This window comes from Phyllostomus discolor, chromosome 6, assembly GCF_004126475.2.
Source record: "Phyllostomus discolor isolate MPI-MPIP mPhyDis1 chromosome 6, mPhyDis1.pri.v3, whole genome shotgun sequence".
In the NCBI taxonomy this organism is placed as follows: Eukaryota; Metazoa; Chordata; class Mammalia; order Chiroptera; family Phyllostomidae; genus Phyllostomus; species Phyllostomus discolor.
Genome location: NC_040908.2, coordinates 17,862,767 through 17,881,093, shown reverse-complemented (window position 1 = coordinate 17,881,093; position 18,327 = coordinate 17,862,767). Strand labels below are relative to the sequence as shown.

General features: G+C 43.5%; 1 protein-coding gene across 1 annotated transcript in view; it reads left to right on the top strand.

The window, feature by feature from the left end:
* Window positions 1-444: 444 nt before the first annotated feature.
* The window catches only part of SRD5A2 (steroid 5 alpha-reductase 2), a 47,700-nt gene continuing 29,817 nt past the window's right edge, over window positions 445-18,327 (top strand). The window contains exon 1 of the mRNA XM_028517735.2: window positions 445-769. Within this exon, the coding sequence (XP_028373536.1) occupies window positions 492-769 (278 nt within the window). The 5' untranslated portion in view covers window positions 445-491. The remainder of the gene's footprint in view (window positions 770-18,327) is intronic.

The following is an 18,327-nucleotide window of genomic DNA, read 5'->3' as shown; positions in this document are numbered from 1 at the left end:
GGTAGGGGCTTCGGGGCTACGGCGCTGGGGACGTGTTGCGCGGATGGGAGAACCTCCCCTGCCGAATCGTTCCTGTCGTTTCTCCGTTTCCTAGTCCCAGAAGTTGCAGCTTCCGAGGTTGTTGGGCGAGGAACGAGGTTTCCAAGGGCAGGCAGCCTAAGCGGGGAGACCAGTGGCAGGCGGTGAGGCAAGGGGCCACTTGCGTGGAGGCGCGAGTATGGGCTAGTCCAAGGGTCAGGGCCCCAAAACACGTCCTCTGGTCCCCAAAAGCCTTCGTCCCTCCTCCCACTCTACCTGCCTCCCAGAGCGCCCGCCCCCCAAATGGGGCAGGGACGCCGCGCCGAGACCTGGCTGGCCGCGCCCCAGTGGGAGGTAGACTAGAAGGCGGGAGCCAAAGCTTAAAGGGGCGGATACACCGAGGTGTCTGGCGCTCCATAAAGGGGCGGCGGGGCTCTACGCTGGCAGCAGCCACTGGCGGAGAACCCAACGCGATGCCCGTTCACTGTCAGCAGAGCCCGGTGCTGGCGGGCAGCGCCGCTTTAGCCGCGATGGGGGCCCTGATACTGTACTTAAGGGAGCCCTCCGGCTACGGGAAGTACACGGGGAGTGTGACCGCAGCTACCCACCTGCCCGCCCGCGCCGCCTGGTTCCTGCAGGAGCTGCCCTCCTTCGTGGTCCCGGCCGGGATGCTCCTCGGTCAGACCCGCGCTCTCCTCGGCGCGCCCGGGGTTGTGCTTCTGGGCCTCTTTTGCGCACATTACTTCCACAGGTAGCGTTCTCCCGTTCTCCCCATTACTTCCACAGGTAGCGTTCTCCCGTTCTCCCCCTGCGGGGCGCGGTGGCGTGCGGTGCACAGCCGGGCTTGCGGGGTCCAGGAGCGCAGCCTGCGGCACGCACCGAGGACTGCCGAGGGGCTGCGGGGGCAACTGCCAGGAGCGCAGAGACGGGCTCACGGGCAGCACCTGTATCGGCTGGGGCTGCCGACCCGCCGGGGCGAGTGGAGAGGCTGTCGTGGGGCAGACGCCGCCTTCCCTGCCCCTGGCCCCGCGCCTCGCCTCTGGGTTCCAGTCCAAATCCTCTGGCTCCTTTGGGGAAGGAGATTGAGAGGGCGGGAGGGAAGCCTGAAAACGCAGGCTGGGCAGAGCTTTTGACAGGGACTTTCTCCAAATCCTCGAGGTTCAGCGTCGCCCGTGGTGTCTAACCCCTTACTTTTCCCTTTCCTTCCCTTTGCTTCCCCTTCCCCCTTCCCCCTTCCCCGTTCCCTCCCCTCCCCTCCCCTCCCCTCCCCTCCCCTCCCCTCCCCTCCCCTCCCCTCCCCTCCCCTCCCCTCCCCTCCCCTCCCCTCCCCTCCCCTCCCCTCCCCTTCCCCTTCCCTTCCCTTTCCCTTCCCTTTCCCTTCCCCTTCCCCTCCCCTCCCCTTCCCCTTCCCTTTCCCTCTCTCCCTCCTGTCCTCTCTCCCTCTCTCTTTCATTTGCAGGTCAAGGGTGGGTTGGTTTAGGGATTCTGCGGAGACTCTAGGCGTTGACGTCTCCAGAAGGAAGCAGCTCAGAGGGATGGAGGAACTTATCTTTGGGAGTCTGAGGAGGGAACTGGGTAGAGCCAGACCTGGACTTCAGCTGTGGGAGAGAAATGATGGGAATCTACTGACCCGAGCAGTGAGAGCCCCACTTCCCAGGCTCCGCCCAGAAGGGACCACTCTCACCACCTACTGGTCTACCTTTCCAGTTCCCCAGCGACATAGATATGAATGGGTCGCAGTTAACTCAGAGCTGCAATGTTCACTAAGTTAAACATTCCAGGTTCAGAAAAACTTTCCCTTATGGTCTGAGAAAGTCAGAAAGGCAACCAATCCTTTTAGGATTCAAATGACTGCTAACTTCCAAAAAGGATAGAGCAAGGGGGGAACACTCCTTTAAGTTGCCCACTGTGCCCAATCATTTAGCATCTATTGTCTCATCTAACCCTATTGTAACCTCGTAAGGTATACATTTATCTATTTTAATTATATTTTATTGATTATGCTATTATAGTTGTCCCATTTTTTTCTCCCCTTTATCCCCCTCCACCTCCTCTCCCACCTGTGTTCATGTCCATGGGTCACACATATAAGTTCTTTGGCTTCTTCATTTCCTATACTATTCTTAACCTCCCCCTGTCTATTTTTTTCTAGCAATTATGCTTCTTATTCCCTGTACCTTTCCCCCCTTTTCTCCCCTTCCCCCTCCCAGCTGCTAACCCTCCATGTGATCTCCATTTCTGCAACCCTTTGCTTAGTTCGTTTTTTTTTTTTTTTTTTTTTAGGGTACATTGTTGATAGTTGTGAGTTTGTTGTTATTTTACTGTTCATATTTTTGATCTTCTTTTTCTTAGATAAGTCCCTTTAACATTTCATACAATAAGGGCTTGGTGATGATGAACTCCTTTAACTTGACCTTATCTGGGAAGCACTTCATCTGCCCTTCCATTATAAATGATAGCTTTGCTGGATAGAGCAATCTTGGATGTAGTCCTTGCCTTTCATGACCTCAAATACTTCTTTCCAGCCCGTTCTTACCTGCAAGGTTTCTTGTGAAATCAGCTGAGAGTCTTATGGGAACTGCTTTGCAGGTAACTGTCTCCTTTTCTCTTGCTGCTTTTAAGATTCTTTCCTTATCTTTAATCTTGGCTAATGTAATTATGATGTGTCTTGGTGTGTACTTCCTTGAGCCAAACTTCTTTGGGACTCTCTGAGCTTCCTGGACTTCCTGGACATCTATTTCCTTTGCCAGATTGGGGACGTTCTCCTTCATTATTTCTTCAAATAAGTTTTCAATTTCTTGTTCTTCCTCTTCTGGCACCTCTGTGATTCAGATGTTGAAACATTTAAAGTTGTCCTGGAGATTCCTAAGCTTCTCCTTGTGTTTTTGAATTCTTATTTCTTCATTCTGTTTCAGTTGAATGTTTATTTCTTCCTTCTGTTCCAAATCACTGATCTGAGTCCTGGTTTCCTTCCCTTCACTGTTGGTTCCCTGTACATTTTCATTTATTTCACTTTGCATAGCCTTCACTTCTTCCTCTATTTTGTGTTCATACTCAATTATTTCTGTGAGTATGCTGATTACCAGTGTTTTGAACTCTGCATCTGATAGGCTGTCTATCTCCTTATTGCTTAGTTCTTTTTCTGGAGTTTTGATCTGTTCTTTCATTTGGGCCATATTTCTTTGCTTTGTAACTACCTGTTATGTAGTAAGGGGCAGAGCCTTAAGTATTCACTAGGGTGGGGCAACCCATGTTGCTATGTTGTGGCACTGTGTGTTGGGGAGGTGTCAGAGAGGAAATAATGCCACTTGCTCAGCTCTTGCCCTGCTTTCAGTCACTTCCACTGCTACCCACAAGGGAATTGGGCCCTCCTGGTGCTGATTCCTGGGTGGGTGGATTTGTGTATATTCTAGGGCCCTTGGGCTGCTCCAGCAGACTCTCCTGTGAGACTGGGAATTTCTCCTGCCACTAAAACCCTTACAGGTTTTTACAGTCAGAGGTTTTGAGGCTTTATTTACCCATGCTGGAACCCTGGGTTGTGCAGTGTCTTGTTCTCTAGTTGTCCCCCCCCCCCCCCAGTTTCACTGCATGCAAATGTGGGACTGCCTGGTCTACCAGCAGCCACCTTGCTCACCCAGTCCACCAGCCACCACTTTGCCATGTGTCCTCTCCACCCCAGCTGCCCGTCTCTACCCTCCTACCAGTCTGGATGAATGTTCCTTCTTTAACTCCTTGGTTGTTGGACTTTCATACAGTTTGTTTTTTGGCAGTTCTGGTTGTTTTTTGTTTTTAAATTGGTTGTTGTCCTTCTTTTGGTTGTGTGAGGAAGCAAAACATATCTATCTATATCTCCATCTTGGCTGGAAGTCCCAATTTGTACTTCTTAATCCCTTCACTTTTTTGCCCACCCTACCAATCCCTCACCCATCTGACAGCCATCAAAATGTTTTTTGTATCTATGATTCTGTTTCTGTTATACTTTTTTGCTTATTTTGTTTTTTAGATTCAGTTGTTGATAAATATGTATTTATAATCATTTATCATTCATATTTTTGATCTTCTTCCTCTTTTTCTTCTTCTTAAAGAAGACCCTTTAACATTTCATATAATACTGGTTTGGTGATGATGAACTCCAGCTTTTTCTTGTCTGGGAAGCTCTTTATCTGTCCTTCAATTCTAAATGATAGCTTTGCTCAGTAGAGTAATCTTGGTTGTAGGTCCTTGCTTTTTATCACTATAAATATTTCTTGCCAAGAAGAAATATTTATAGTCCACCAAGTTTCTTTTGAGAAATCAGCTGATACTCTTATGGAGGCTCCCTTGTAGGTAACTAACTGTTTTTCTCTTGCTGCTTTTAAGAATTCTCTCTTTGTATTTAACCTTTGGCATTTTCATTATGATGTGTCTTGGAGTGGGCCTCTTTGCATCCATCTTGTTGGGAATCTCTGTGCTTCCTGGACTTGTATGTCTGTTTCCTTCACCAAATCAGGAAAGTTTTCTTTCATTATTTTTTCAAATAGGTTTCCAATTTCTTGTTCGTTCTCTTTTCCTTTCGGCACCCCTATGATGTGAATGTTGGCACACTTGAAGTTGTCCCAGAGGCTGTGTACACTATCATCATTGTTTTCAATTGTTTATTATTTTTTGCTGTTCTGATTGGTTGTTGTTTGCTTTTTCATATTCCAAATTGCTGATTTGATTCTCAGCTTCATCCTCCCCACTGTTGATTCCCTGTAAATTGTTCTTCTTTTCAATTAGTGTATCCTTCATTTCTGACTAGATATTTTTTATGCTGTTCAGGCCCTCACTAAGTTCCTTGAGCATCCTTACAACCAGTGTTTTGAACTCTGCATTTGATATATTGCTTGTCTCCATTTTGTTCAGGTTTTTTTTTCTTCTGGATTTATGATCTAATCTTTCATTTGGTCCATGTTTCTTTGTCTCCTTATTTTGGCAGCCTCCCTGTGTGTGTTTCTATGTACTAGGTGGAGCTGCTATGACTCCCTGTCTTGGTAGAGTGGTCTAATGTAGTAGGTGTCCTGTAGGGTCTAGTGGCACAGCCTCTTCTATCATACGACTAGGTATTCGAAGTGTACCCACTGTGTGGGATGTATATATTTTCTTCTTGTAGTTGAGCCTTGGTTGCTATTGGCAGTAAATTGGAGGAATTTACCCAGGCTGATCTGCTGCAAGGAGATCATTGACCATTGACCACCAACCTCTGACAACCGTGAAGGATAAACTGTGAGGGACTCACGCTACAGAGCAGGGCTTTGGTGCCTGCTAGTCTGCCTTTTGATTGTGTCACTTGTGGAGGTGATTGGGTGGGGGTACTTTGATATGGTCTATAGCTGTCCACTGGGTTTGTCATATCTGGGGCTTCCTGGGAGATGCAGGCTAAGGTAAGTCACTACCTGTGCTCTGTCTGGGGCTACCTGGCATAAGCTACAAAGCAATCAGTAGATAGATGCTACTTGTGCTGGGCTTGGAAATGAGCAACAGAAGCCAAGCTTTGAACCAAGGTCAGCTGCTGCTAGAACTGAGTCTGGGGCCACTTAGCAAGAGGCACGGGCCTGCTGAGGCCCGGTGCTCCTTGTTGAGAGAATTTCAGAAAATCTGAAACATTAGTCAGGATGAGCCATTTGTATGGAAAAGCCCCGGAAAGAGCTTCAGTGGGCCTGAAAGTTGAATGGGGTGGAACCACAGGGAATCACCAGGGTAAGGCAAAAGTTGTGAGTCTGGTTGATGAAGTCTCAGATATGGCATCCACCTGCCAGTTTAGCCAACATTTCTGTATGGGAGAAAGCTGTTCCCCACTGCTCGTTCTGATGCCAGATACTTCAGCTCCTCCCCCTCTGCCTCTGGTACCTTTCAAGCTGCTGCTCTGGTGCTGGAGCTCAGAGCAAGTGAGTGTGAACAAATCTGTTCATGGGCCCTTTAAGAGGAACTTCCAGAGAGTCTAGCAATTTCTATCTTCCACAGCCACAATCCCCACTGGTTTTTTTTTTTTCAGCAGATATTATGGCGACATATTTTCCTGGCACTAAAACCCTGGGCTGGGGGGCCTTGTTCAGGGCTGGGATCCCTTGCTCCCGAGATATCCCTCCCAATTTTTATCCACCACATGTGGGTGTGGGACTAGCCCATTCTGCATCTTTACCCCTCCTACCAGTCGTAATGTAGTTTCTTCTTTAATACCATAGTGGTAGAACTTCCGTTCAGCTCAATTTCTGGCAGTTCTGGATAATGGTTGTTCTGTAGTTTAGTTGTAATTTTGATGTGGTTGTGTGAAGAGGCAAGCTGTACTTATCTAGGCTACCACCTTAGCTTTTCTTGAGATATACATTTACAGACAAAGAAAGGCTAAATAAGGTTAAGTGACTGAATGAAAATGATACATCTTGTGCCCAGCCAGATTCAACTGAGCAACTCAATGGTTCAAGACCTTTCCTTTCTTTTCCTTTAATCCCCATGTGAAAATATGTTTATTGATTTTATTTTAAAAAAGTGTTATTTATTTATTTTTAGAGATCAGGGAAGAGATGGAGAAAAAGAGGGAGAAAAACATCAGTGTGCAAGAGATATATGGATCAGTTGCCTCTCGCACACTCCCAAATGGGGACCTGGCCTGAAACCCAGGCATGTTTCCTAACTGGGAATCGAACTAGTGAATTTTCAGTTTACAGGGCAGCACTCAGTTCACTGAGCCACACCAGGCAGGGCTGTTTATTGATTTTAGAGAGAGAGGAAGGGAAAGAAAAGGAGAGAGAGGGAGACCTCTATCATTGCCTCCCATAGACACCCTGACTGAGAATGAACCAGACCCAGGCCTGTGTCCTGACCAAGGATCAAACCTGCCACCTTTTGGTGTATAGCAGGCCACTCCACACCATCAAGGCTTAGACCTTTTCACCATGATAAGTAGTCAGATACTTTATGCAAGGAGAAAGCAGTCCATGGACAGAGAAAGATCAACAGAATGGGTCAAGAACTTGAATAGAAGCACAGCCTTATAATTGAGTAGAAAATTTCGAGGACCCAAGGTCAAGGAACTTCTAATCAAAATGGCCATGTAGGCAGACATGGCTCACCTTTTTGCACAACCACATCAAAATTACAACTATAACATAGAACAACCATCACCCAGAACCATCAGAAATTGAACTGAATGGAAGTCTGACAATTATGGAATTAAAGAAACAACTTCCACCCAGACTAGTATGAGGGGAACAGACCCAGAATGGGCTGGTATAACACCCATGTGTGGTGGATAAAAATTCGGGAGGGATATCTAGGTAGTGAGGAGTCCCAGCCCCACACCAGGACCCAGCCTGGGGTTCCAGTGCCAAGACGATAAGTCCTCACAACTTCTGGCTACAAAATCTAGCAGGGATTGAATTGGTGGAAGAAACTTCTGGAGGCCCAAGAGGTTCCTCTTAAAGAAACCACACATGGACGGACTCACCTACTCAGACTCACTCCTTCGGAGCTCCAGCACAGGGATAGGAGCTTGAAAGGCACCAGTGACATGCTGGGAGAAACTAAAGTGTCTGGCATCAGTGCAAGCAGAGGACCTTGTCCCTTTTCTAAATCCTCCCCCCACAGAGCCACTGAGTCAGCAAGCTGTTGCCATATCTGAGAATCCATTAACCTGGGTAACACTGTTTGACCCCCCCGCCTTGGAGCAGAGACTCCACCCCACCCAACTTATGGGCCCACCCAAGCTGTTTTTCTGTGTGAATGGCTGGTCTTGGCTCATGCTGCACAACTTCCTAAATCCTATCAAACAAGCAGCAGTGGGCCTCAATTAGCCCCAGGCCTTGCACTAGCAGCAGGCAGCCTAGACTCAAGGCCTGGCTTCACCTGGGAATCTCCAAGTTCAACAAAGGTCACAGCCATCTCAAATTGCTTAGTAGCTCAGACAGGGTGGCCCCAGGCAAAACACAGGTGCAGATTGATCTTGGCCTGCTTCACCCAGGATATCCCAGAGCCAGTGCACCCAGTGGACAGCTAAAAACTATGTCAGAGAACCACCACCCTGCCTTTGAATAGGCAAGCTCTCCATGGAAGGCACAGGTTGGTGGTCAGTGGTCACAGCTGGTCCTTGCAGCTAACTGGCCTGGGTGAATTCTTCCCATTGATCTGTCAACAGCAACCAAGGTTCAAGTACAAGAGGAGGGTGTACACAGCCCACACAAAGGGTGCACCTGGAGTACCCAGCTTTGGTGATAGGGGAGGCTGTGCCACTGGACTCTACAGGATACCTACTATATGAGGCCATGCAAGACATGGAGTCAAAGCAGCTCTACCTAATACATAGAAACAAACACAAGGAGGCTGCCAAAGCAAAGAGAAAAGAAACATGGCCCAAATGAAAGGACAGATCAAAAGTCTAGAAAAAGAGGTAAACAAAATAGAGATAAGCAATCAATCAGATGCAGAATTCAAAACACTGTTTATAAGAATGCTCAAGGAACTTAGTAAGGACCTCAGCAGCACAAAAAAAAATCCAGTCAGAAATGAAGGATACACTAATTGGAATGAAGAACAATTTACAAGGAAACAACAGTAGAGTGGATAAAGCTGAGAATCAAATCAATGGTTTGGAACATAAGGAATCAAAAACAAGCAATCAGAACAACAAGAAGAAAAAAGAATCTAAAAACATGAGGATAGTATACAGCCTCTGGGACAACTTCAACAGGTCTAACATTCACATTGTAGGGCTACCAGAAAGAGAAGAGAAAGGGCAAGAAATTGGAAAGCTATTTGAAAAACTAATTTAAGAAGACTTCCCTAATTTGGTGAAAGAAATGGACATGCAAGTCCAGGAAGCACAGAGAGTCCCAAACAAGATGGATACAAAGAGGCCCACTCCAAGACACATCATAATTAAAATGCCAAAGTTTAAAAATAAAGAGAGAATCTTAAAAGCAGCAGAGAAAAGAAGTTAGTTACCTACAGGGGTTTCTCCATAAGACTGTCAGCTGATTTGTGAAAAGAAACTTTGCAGGCTAGAAGGGATTGGGAAGAAAAATTCAAAGTCATGAAAAGCAGGGACCTACAGCCAAGATTGCTCTCCAGCAAAGCTATCATTTAGAATTGAAGGGCAGATAAAGAACTTCCCAGACAAGAAAAAGCTAAAGGAGTTTGTCATCACCAAACCATTATTATATGAAATGTTAAATGACTTATTGAAGAAAAAGAAGATCAAAACTATGAACAATAAAATGGCAATAAATATATATCAACAATTGAATTTAAAAAACAAATTAAGCAAACAAGAAAAACAGACAGAATCATGAATATGGAGAGCACTTTGATGGTTGCCAGATGGGAGGGGGTGATGGCAGAAAGGGTGAAGGGGTCAGGGATTTAGAAGTACAAACAGGCAGTTACAGAATAGCCACAGGGATGTAAGGTACAGTGTAGGAAGGAAATGGAGTAGCCAAAGAACTTACATGCATAACCCATGAACAATGGTGGGGGAATTGCTTGAGGGAGTGGGGTATGCTGGGTGGAGGGAAGGAAATGGGGAAAAATCAGGAGAACCAGATATCATAATCAATAAGATATGATTAAAAATAAAGATCAAGGAAATCTAGAGTAGAAATCAGGATAAAGAATGTCTCTGGAAGCCGAAAGGCATAATTCTCTCCTCGTTTCAGGAGAAGGAAATATAGAGGAACTAATTTCCACCTGTTTTTCCTTATAATCCTTTCTTATCCTCTGGGTCTTTTTTATTGGTCAAGATTTAATGTGTATGAGATCTTAACTGAATTCCCATTCTTAAAAGAAGCATCTTTGCCGCACTTGGTTTTTGAATGATAGCCATTCTGACAAGTGTGGGGTTATATGTAATTGTGGTTTTAGTTTCAATGGCCCTGATGATCAGTGATACTGAGAATCATTGCATAAGTCTGTTGGCCAACTCTGAATTTGTTGTCCCTGAGGCATGAAGATGTGATGAGCGTCCACCTGTCCCCTTGTGTCAGCTGTTTCTTTGAAGCCACTCCAGTGTTGGGTCTGTCATCGTTTTGAGTGCTCACAGGTATCCTGCTCTGTGCTAAACACTCTGCACATATTGTCCACTGATCCCCGTGTTAACCCATCTAGGCAGGCACCAATTTCACTCCCGTTTTGTAGGCTGGAAACTGAGGCAAGTGAAGGTCATACAGTGACTTGGGAGCCAGGTTCAGGCCCAGAGAGTTTGTAAACAGAATTCAGGCTCTTAGCCGCCATGAGACGCTATTTCATATTTGTACGTTGCTGCCTTGTCCTTGCCTTTTAAAAACTAGACTGAGGCTTAATTTTTTTTAACTTAAAAATAATGTATATTCAGTAAAGAAAAAGTAGAAAATACAAAAAGTAGAAAAACATCCATAGTTTTAACACCTAAGTATATCGATGGTTAGTTTTAGAACTATTCCATCAAGGCCTTTTAAAAACATTTAGTTTTCAATTACCCTTGACATACAATATTATATTCGTTTCAGGTGTATGCCATAGGGACTGGACTTTGCACCCTACAAAGTGATCACCCCAAGCAGTCTAGTGCCCATCTGACACCATACAGGGTTCACAAAAGTACTGACCGTATCACTGTTTTACTGTACACCCCTGTGACTCTTTTTACAACTGGCAATTTCTGCTTCTCAACCCCTTTCATCTTTAAAATGCATTTTTAAATTTTTTGATTACAGTTGACATTCAATATTATCTAAAATTCAGATGGACAGGATAGTGGTGGGCATCTAACTTACAAAGCGATCCCCCCGTAAGTCTGGAGACCACCTGGCACTGTACACGGTTATGACAATGCTATTGACTGTGTTTCCAATGCTGTGTGTCACACTCCTGTGACTGTTTTGTCGCTACCCATTTGTACTTCTGAATCCCTTCACATTTTTCACCCAGCTACCTAACCCCCTTTGCATCTGGTGACTACCAACTTGTTCTCTTATTGATGAGTTTGTTTCTGTTTTGTTTTTTATTTTGTTTTTGAGATTCCACATGTAAGTGAAATAATATGGCATTTGTTTGTTTGTTTTTTCTGATTTACTTCACTTAGCCTAATACCCTCTAGGTCTATGCATGTTGTCCCAAATGGTAAGATTTCATCCTTTTTTATGGCCAAGTAATATTCCATATTAGATGTATACTACTTTTTAAGTTATATGCATGTCTAATTACTATGCTGTGCAGTTGAAACTTACATAATATTGAAAGTCAAGTGCAATGAAAAATAAAACTAAATTTAAAAAAGATCAGGGTGTCTTGGTCTCCTGTAGTCCTTTGTTTCTCTGAGACAAAATCCCCACTGGTTTCACAGCCAGATGTTACAGGGACTCCTTTTCCTGGCACTGGTGTTCTGGGCTGGGGAACCTAGTGCGGGGCTGGGACCTCTTGCTCCTTAGGGGGCACCTCCGCAGCCAAGATATCCCTCGTGATTCTTGATCACCACATTGTGGGTGTGGGGCCCGCCTGTTCCATATCTCTGCCCTGCTACCAGGGCAGACCATCTCATTGTGGTTTCTTCTTTATATCCTCAGTTACAGGACTTCTGTTCAGCTAGTCTTCTGGCGGTTGTCAGCCATGGTTGTTTTATAATTTCCTTGTGATTTTGATGTGATGTGAGAGAAGATGAGCACAGAGTTTACCTACTCCACCATCTCGACTGGCAGTCAAGGCTTTTATTTTTTTTTGTAGATGTTTACACTTGTTATATTTATACTTGTTGTGTTGACTATATAGAGAGGCTTTTCTGCTGCCTGGTAACCTAAAATTTTAAACTAAGACTTTTCACACATTATAGAATCTTTTGAAATATCATCTAAATGGCTGCTTGTGATTTTATCTCATGTAAAAATGATCATTTATCTATCCATGAATTTATAGTTGGACATTTAATTTCCTCCCCCCCTTTTTTTTGATATGAAGAGGAGGAGCTAGGTTAAACAAAGCTGTGATGCACATTTTTGCATCTACATTATTTTCAGAACTCAGGACTCTATTCTTAGTCAACATTCCCAGGAGTGGTTCAAAGTCTATGAGCATTTTGTTTTGAGTCTTTAGGAGTCCTGTGGCTTGATAGTGAGCATACATGAGGAAAAGCATCAGGCTGCCGTACTTTACCCTGTCCTGTGCATAGCTATGACAGGATGAGTAAGACGGAGGGACAAAGACTCAGGAAGACGGCTGACTCAGGTGTGGCTTGGACTCTTTTGCAAAATGTCCCCCAGGGAGTGTTCAGAACAGTGCTATGTCCAGGTGGGTAGAAGTTAAACTCTTTGCACTTTTCTCCATCCAAGAGTGACACCCTAGAATGTGAGTTCCAAAAGGAAAAGGATGTTTGTCTCATTTTTCTAATGGCTGTGTCATCAGTATACAGAGAATGGCTCACACATAGCTGGTGCTAAAATCTGTTGAATGTGTGAATGATCTTACTTCTGACAACAGTGCAGGCAGATAGAACTGTGAGAGAGCCAGCGGGTGCTTCCAAATCGTCGTTGCTGAGATGGTGTAAGTTAGGTGGACTCATATAACTCCTCTCCTTTTGGATCTACTGTTGCAGATGTTTGGATGGTTTAATCACATGAAAGTAGCTGTTGCACAAGCACGTTGTCTACTCCCACTGCCAAGATTGTTTGAAGTTGCAGTTAGCTCAGCTCTCGTTGACCTTGCCTACAGCTCTGGAATGATCCTGTGCCCAACTCTCTGAGATTGTCTCCATTTTCTCCAGCAAACTTGGTGTCCCATGCAATGGTTGTCCCATTGCTTATGCCCATAGAAGCTGATGTCATATTCAAGCCTTGGATGTGACCTCAGTATCTGGATGACAAAGAAAAAGAAACTTCTTTTCACAAAAAGGTGACTATATTGTGAAAAGCTGCTGGGCAGTGTGACCTTCCATAATGCACATCTAGTAGCAGAGTGGAATGTGCACATTAGAGTGAATTTGGAGAGATCTTTCCTCGGGTCTAGATGCTGAAACAAATGACATTTTCTAATCAGCCAAAAAAACCCACGAAAGGCTTCAATAAAATGCCTTTTGCTTTATTGGCCTCTTCATTTTCCAGTAACACAAATTCTTCATTCTCATCCTTCAAGACTCAGATCAGGCACCACTTCCTCCAAGAAGCCTTCCCCGAGGCCCTTCTCCTCTGTAAATCCAGGTGTGATGCCAGTCCTTGGGCTTTCATAGCAGCTAGTGCGGCCTTCCATGAGGCACTTCACTCACCAGATCATCATGATCTGTGTTAAGGAAACTTCATCTTCAACTGTCCCGCCTCCTCAATTGACAGAAGCCAAGCACCAAGAGGTTTAGTTAATTAGGGGCAAAGAGGGGACCAGAGCTTGAGGCTCCTGATGTCACCTGCCAGTGCTTCTCCATCTCATAAGAGGTGCAGATGCCTCAAGTATCTAGAGGTAATTAAGCATCACAGAGGAAATTGCTCATTGGCTGGGAACCAGAATGATGACTAATGCCTGCACTGGAGATCAACAAGACAAATTTCTCCTTTTGCAGACTGAGAAGGAAGGAAGGCACGGGCAGTATAAGCCACATTTTTGTGGTCACTTAATCATGTGTTAAGGACATTCATGAGACATAATTTGGATCAATTAAGATGAGCTGAAGGGTTCTTTAGAACAGGGAGGGGGCAGGAAACTTTTTTATAAAAAGCCAAATAGGAACCATTTTAGGCTTTGCAGCCATATAATTTCCATTGTAACTACTAAAATCTGCTGTTGTAGCATGAAAGAAAACACAGATAATATGTAAACAAATGAATGTAGTTGTGTTCCAATAAAACTTTGTTTACAAAACCAGGCAGTGAGCTTTGCTTGGCCTGTGGGCTATATTTTGCCAGCCCTCCCTTAAGAAAACCATAAATGACAGATCTTTATATTTAGTGCCTTGATAATTCTATAATAACCTTTTGTTATATTCTATAGCAAAGCAGTGGGCATGTTTTAGAAAATTTCTGCTACATTTAGGTAGCAATTCAGTAGTGAATATAATTCTCTGAGACTTCATGGGTTCCATCTTCTTTATCTGAACACTTGTGGGAAATGTAAGAGTCCAGGGGTTTACATTGTAAATGGGGTGACATCATAAGCCCATCTAAAACAAATAGAGCTATGTTTGCCAAAAATGAGAACAAGCTTTAGAGATCTTGACCATTTCACTTTTACCATGTTAAAGAAGTGTTCAACCTTTTGCCCTTTAAAAATTTAGCTTAATGTCACTTAAAAAGATTAGACAAGATAAGGAAACAGTGACCCAAACTGGCAAAGTGATATGTACAGCCACCTGGTGTGAAAGGAGCAGAGTTCACAGGGGCTTGAACTCTGGTCTCGTGATTCTCCCTTCATGAGGTCAACCTGTTCAGAACTGTGCCAAGTCCTTTGGGAGATACACAGAGATACTGCAGGAGGAAGGCAGGAAAGAGCCATCCTTGCATGTCTATCTCTCTTTCTGGTGTGAAAGTCTGGTGGCAGTAATGTCAGCCTGAGAGGTCCAGAACAGGAAGGGAAAAGTAAATTGAGGGAGATAGGGACCTAATGGGGGCCATAGCCATGCCACCGAGGTCTCTGGTGCCTGTCTGGGTGTGAGTGTGCATGGGATAGAGGACGGACAGGTGAGTGGGTTTTGAGGGAGCCCAATAAGTGTCATCCCTCTTCTCCACCCAAGTTCAGAATCGACTGAGAGAGATAGACCTAGGAATTAGATCATTAGAGACAGATGACCTCCCTTAGTAGTGGTGAAGCTGGTTTGGGATAAAATGTGGATTACATTTTGGGTCACGAGGGCCTCCTAACTCTGTACTTCAAAAATACTCATCAACAACCATGGCTGAACGACCACAGACTTTTTCCCAAGGGAACCTGTTGTGAAAAGACAGCAGAAGGAGAGAAAGGCTGAGCTTGCTTTTGAGAGGTCATGCCTTCAGATTTGCCAATCAAGTGATTCACTTCTCCTTCTCAGGGAAGGAACGCGTGAGGGACAGTGAGTGGAAAGGCCAAGAAGGATGCTTTAGTGAAGAGCCCTCGGCAAGCAGGAGGAGGGAGCATGACTGTATTCTGTTATTAGATAGAATACAAACGTTGTCTACTTACTGATTTTTATCAGAGCCTGGCAACTTGATTCTGGCGAGTTCCCCTTCTGCTTTTTGACTCCCTGCCATGTATGGCAATGGGGACATCAAAGTCTGGACTCAAGTTGCTTATAAAGTTACTCTGCTCAACCCAGGAGCCTTTAACGAGAGTCAGCTCAGCATAGAAGCTCTAAATTTTAAAACCCTCTGAACTGGGGCCAGCGATGCAATTTGCCTTACATTTGGTTATAGAAGGGGGATAAGAGAAGGGGAAACCAATATTTATGGAGGTCTGGGTGTTCCAAGAATTATGTTATGTGTGTTGCATTAGTTACTTCATTTTGTCCTTGGGACAATCACTATTACTGATCCTGTTTCGCAGGTGAGTGCACGCTCTCTGATTGATGTGATTGGTGGGAGTGAGTGGGAGTGATGAGCAAGTGGTGGAACTGGTCCTCAGAAGAAGGTCTATTCCCAGATTTGTGGGTGGAAATGTGAGGTTCAGTCTGGAAAAGGGGCCTGTTTGGTGACCAATGACTAAAAATTACCCTCCATGTGCTTTGTGTTTGAATTTCTGTCTTCTTTTTAATTCCCAAATATCTTTCGTATCTATGCCACAATAGCCAGTTTTACTACCCAAGCCTCAAATCAGGCTCTGGGCCATTTTCAAAATGCTTTTGTTATACTTGCTTCGTGTTATCAAGGCTGACCCTAGAAGTCACTGTGCAGAAAGTGTGGCAATTTGGTTTTTGACATTTTCTGCACCTGACCACGGAACATCCCAGCGTCCATCGCTGTGTACAGTCTCTGTTTTTGCATCCCGCCTCCGTCCGCCCTCTTAACGGTGGCACGTGGTCTCACTTCCGTGTCTCAGTGCGTGTTCTTTGTTTGCCCGGAGTTGCACATCTGATAAACATATCTAACTGCTAGAGAAGCGGGTCCTTCCTTTTCTGATTACTGAGTTTTAAAAGTTCTTTTTATATTCTGGATACAAGTCTTTTACCAGATATATGCTTTGTAAATATTTTCTTCCAGTATGTGTGGCTTATCTTTTTCATTCTCTTAACAGTGTCTTTTGGAAAATAGAAGTTTTAGGCCCTGACCAGTGTAGCTCAACTGATTGGAGTGAAAAATAGAAGTTTTATATTTTGACGAAGTCCAATTTTTCTTTGTTCTTGTGCTTCTGGTATCATATCTAAGAAATCTTTGCCTAATCTGAGGTCACAAGGGTTTTCTCTTATGTGTCCTTAGAGAAGATATACAGTTTGAAGTTTTACATTTATGTCTATGATCCACCTTGAGTTATTTTTTATATAGGATTAGAAGTATGAATCAGAGTTTTTTCTGCTTATGAATGTCCAGTTATTCTAGTAATATTTATCAAAAATACTTTTGTTTCTGTAATAAATTTCTGCTGTATCTGATGGTATGAATAGGTATTTCACCAAAGAAATCTTATGAATGGCAAATAAGAACATGGAAAGATGCGTAACACCATTAGTCATTAGAGAAATGCAAACTGCACCACAGTGAGATAGCACTGTGCAGCCACGAGAATGACTAAAATGAAACAGACTGACCATACCGAGTGCTGGTGAGGAAGTGGGAGAACCAGAACTCTCATACGTTGTTGATGGGGACATAAAATGGCAAACACTTGGAAAATATTTTGACAATCTCTTAAACATTTAAACATCAATGTACCACATAACTTTTCCATTGCTAGCTATTTTCCCAAGAAAAATAAGGGCACATGTTCATACAAAGAGTTGCATACAAATGTTTGTAGCAGCTTCATTTGTAGAGGCCAGACAAACTGGAACCAACTCCAGTATCCATCAATAGGTGAGTGAGGAAACAGACTGTGGTATAACCATGTATAAAAATAACTAGTCTGCAATAAAAATAATGAACTATTGATGCGTGTAACAATGTAGATAACACAAAAATTATTATTCTGGCTAAAAGGAGGCAAGGAAAAAGAGTGTATGCTTTATGATTCCATTTATATAAAGTTCCATGAACCTCAAACTAATCTATAGTACAAAGAGTGCATTAGTAGCTTCCTGGGGACAGAAGGAGGGAGGGACAGCAGAGTGGGGTGACAAAGGGTAAGAGCAAACTTTTGGTGGTGATGGATATGTTCTTTATTTTGATATCAAAGTGGTTTCAAAATTGATCAGATCTCATACTGCTAATATGTGCAGTTGATTGTTCATTACACCTCAGTAAAGATTTAAAAATAGTATAGTTAGGCCTGTGAGACAACTGTATGAATGAGTGGCCCTGTGTCACTGAGAACTGTTGAAACTTTCAGTTTAGCAATAGCTGAAAACATCCCTGCCCCCCTTTTTTTTTGGTCTAGATACTTCACTTGGAGGAAATACTCAAGAGAAATAATCCAAAAGAAAGAAATCAGTTTACACAAAGTTATCGTGTTTTTATTCACAACTATGAAACACTTAGAAGTTACTTAAATGCTCTGTAACTGAGGGCTGATTATAATCAATATAATTAAATATCACATACTTAAAAATATTAGCCTCTTGGGCTATGTCTAGGATGGAAATAAGTATATAGTCATTTGGTGAAAAAAAATGGCACATGAATACACCCTGAATAAGTTCACATCAACATGTATGAATCAATATTCCAACCATTATTCCACCAATAAAGGTTGAAATATAAAGACCTTTACCCCCACCCCTTTTATGTTTTTGTCATGAATTATCGCTACTTACGCTGAGTTCATTTCCAAATTGAGAAGCTATTGTCTTCCTCTTTTTAAAAAATGTTTTTACCTCCTTTAATCTTTATGTTATATTTACGTGTATAATACTGTATTCTGTAATAGGGTTGCAATTTACTGCTTCTGTCTGTTAGTCATTTTACTCATAGTTTTGTATCAGTTTGTATGAAGCCAAATAGTTGGGATTAGAAAACCATGACTTTCTGTTTTCAGATGATAAGAAAAAATCCATCCTAGAGAAATGACGTGTTTGTGTTCAGCAGCAGATATGCCTTGTCCTTTGGTTTGCTGAACTTTGCATTTCAAGCTGTAAACCACCCCATGTCTCCATTTATCATTTATTAATTTGGTCATGACCAGTTAGCATGAGTGGCTGAGCAGGTCTATCTATACGCCATGCCAAAACCCACGCCAAATTTATCAACTTAAAAAGAAAAGATAAACTAGTTACTCAGATGAATT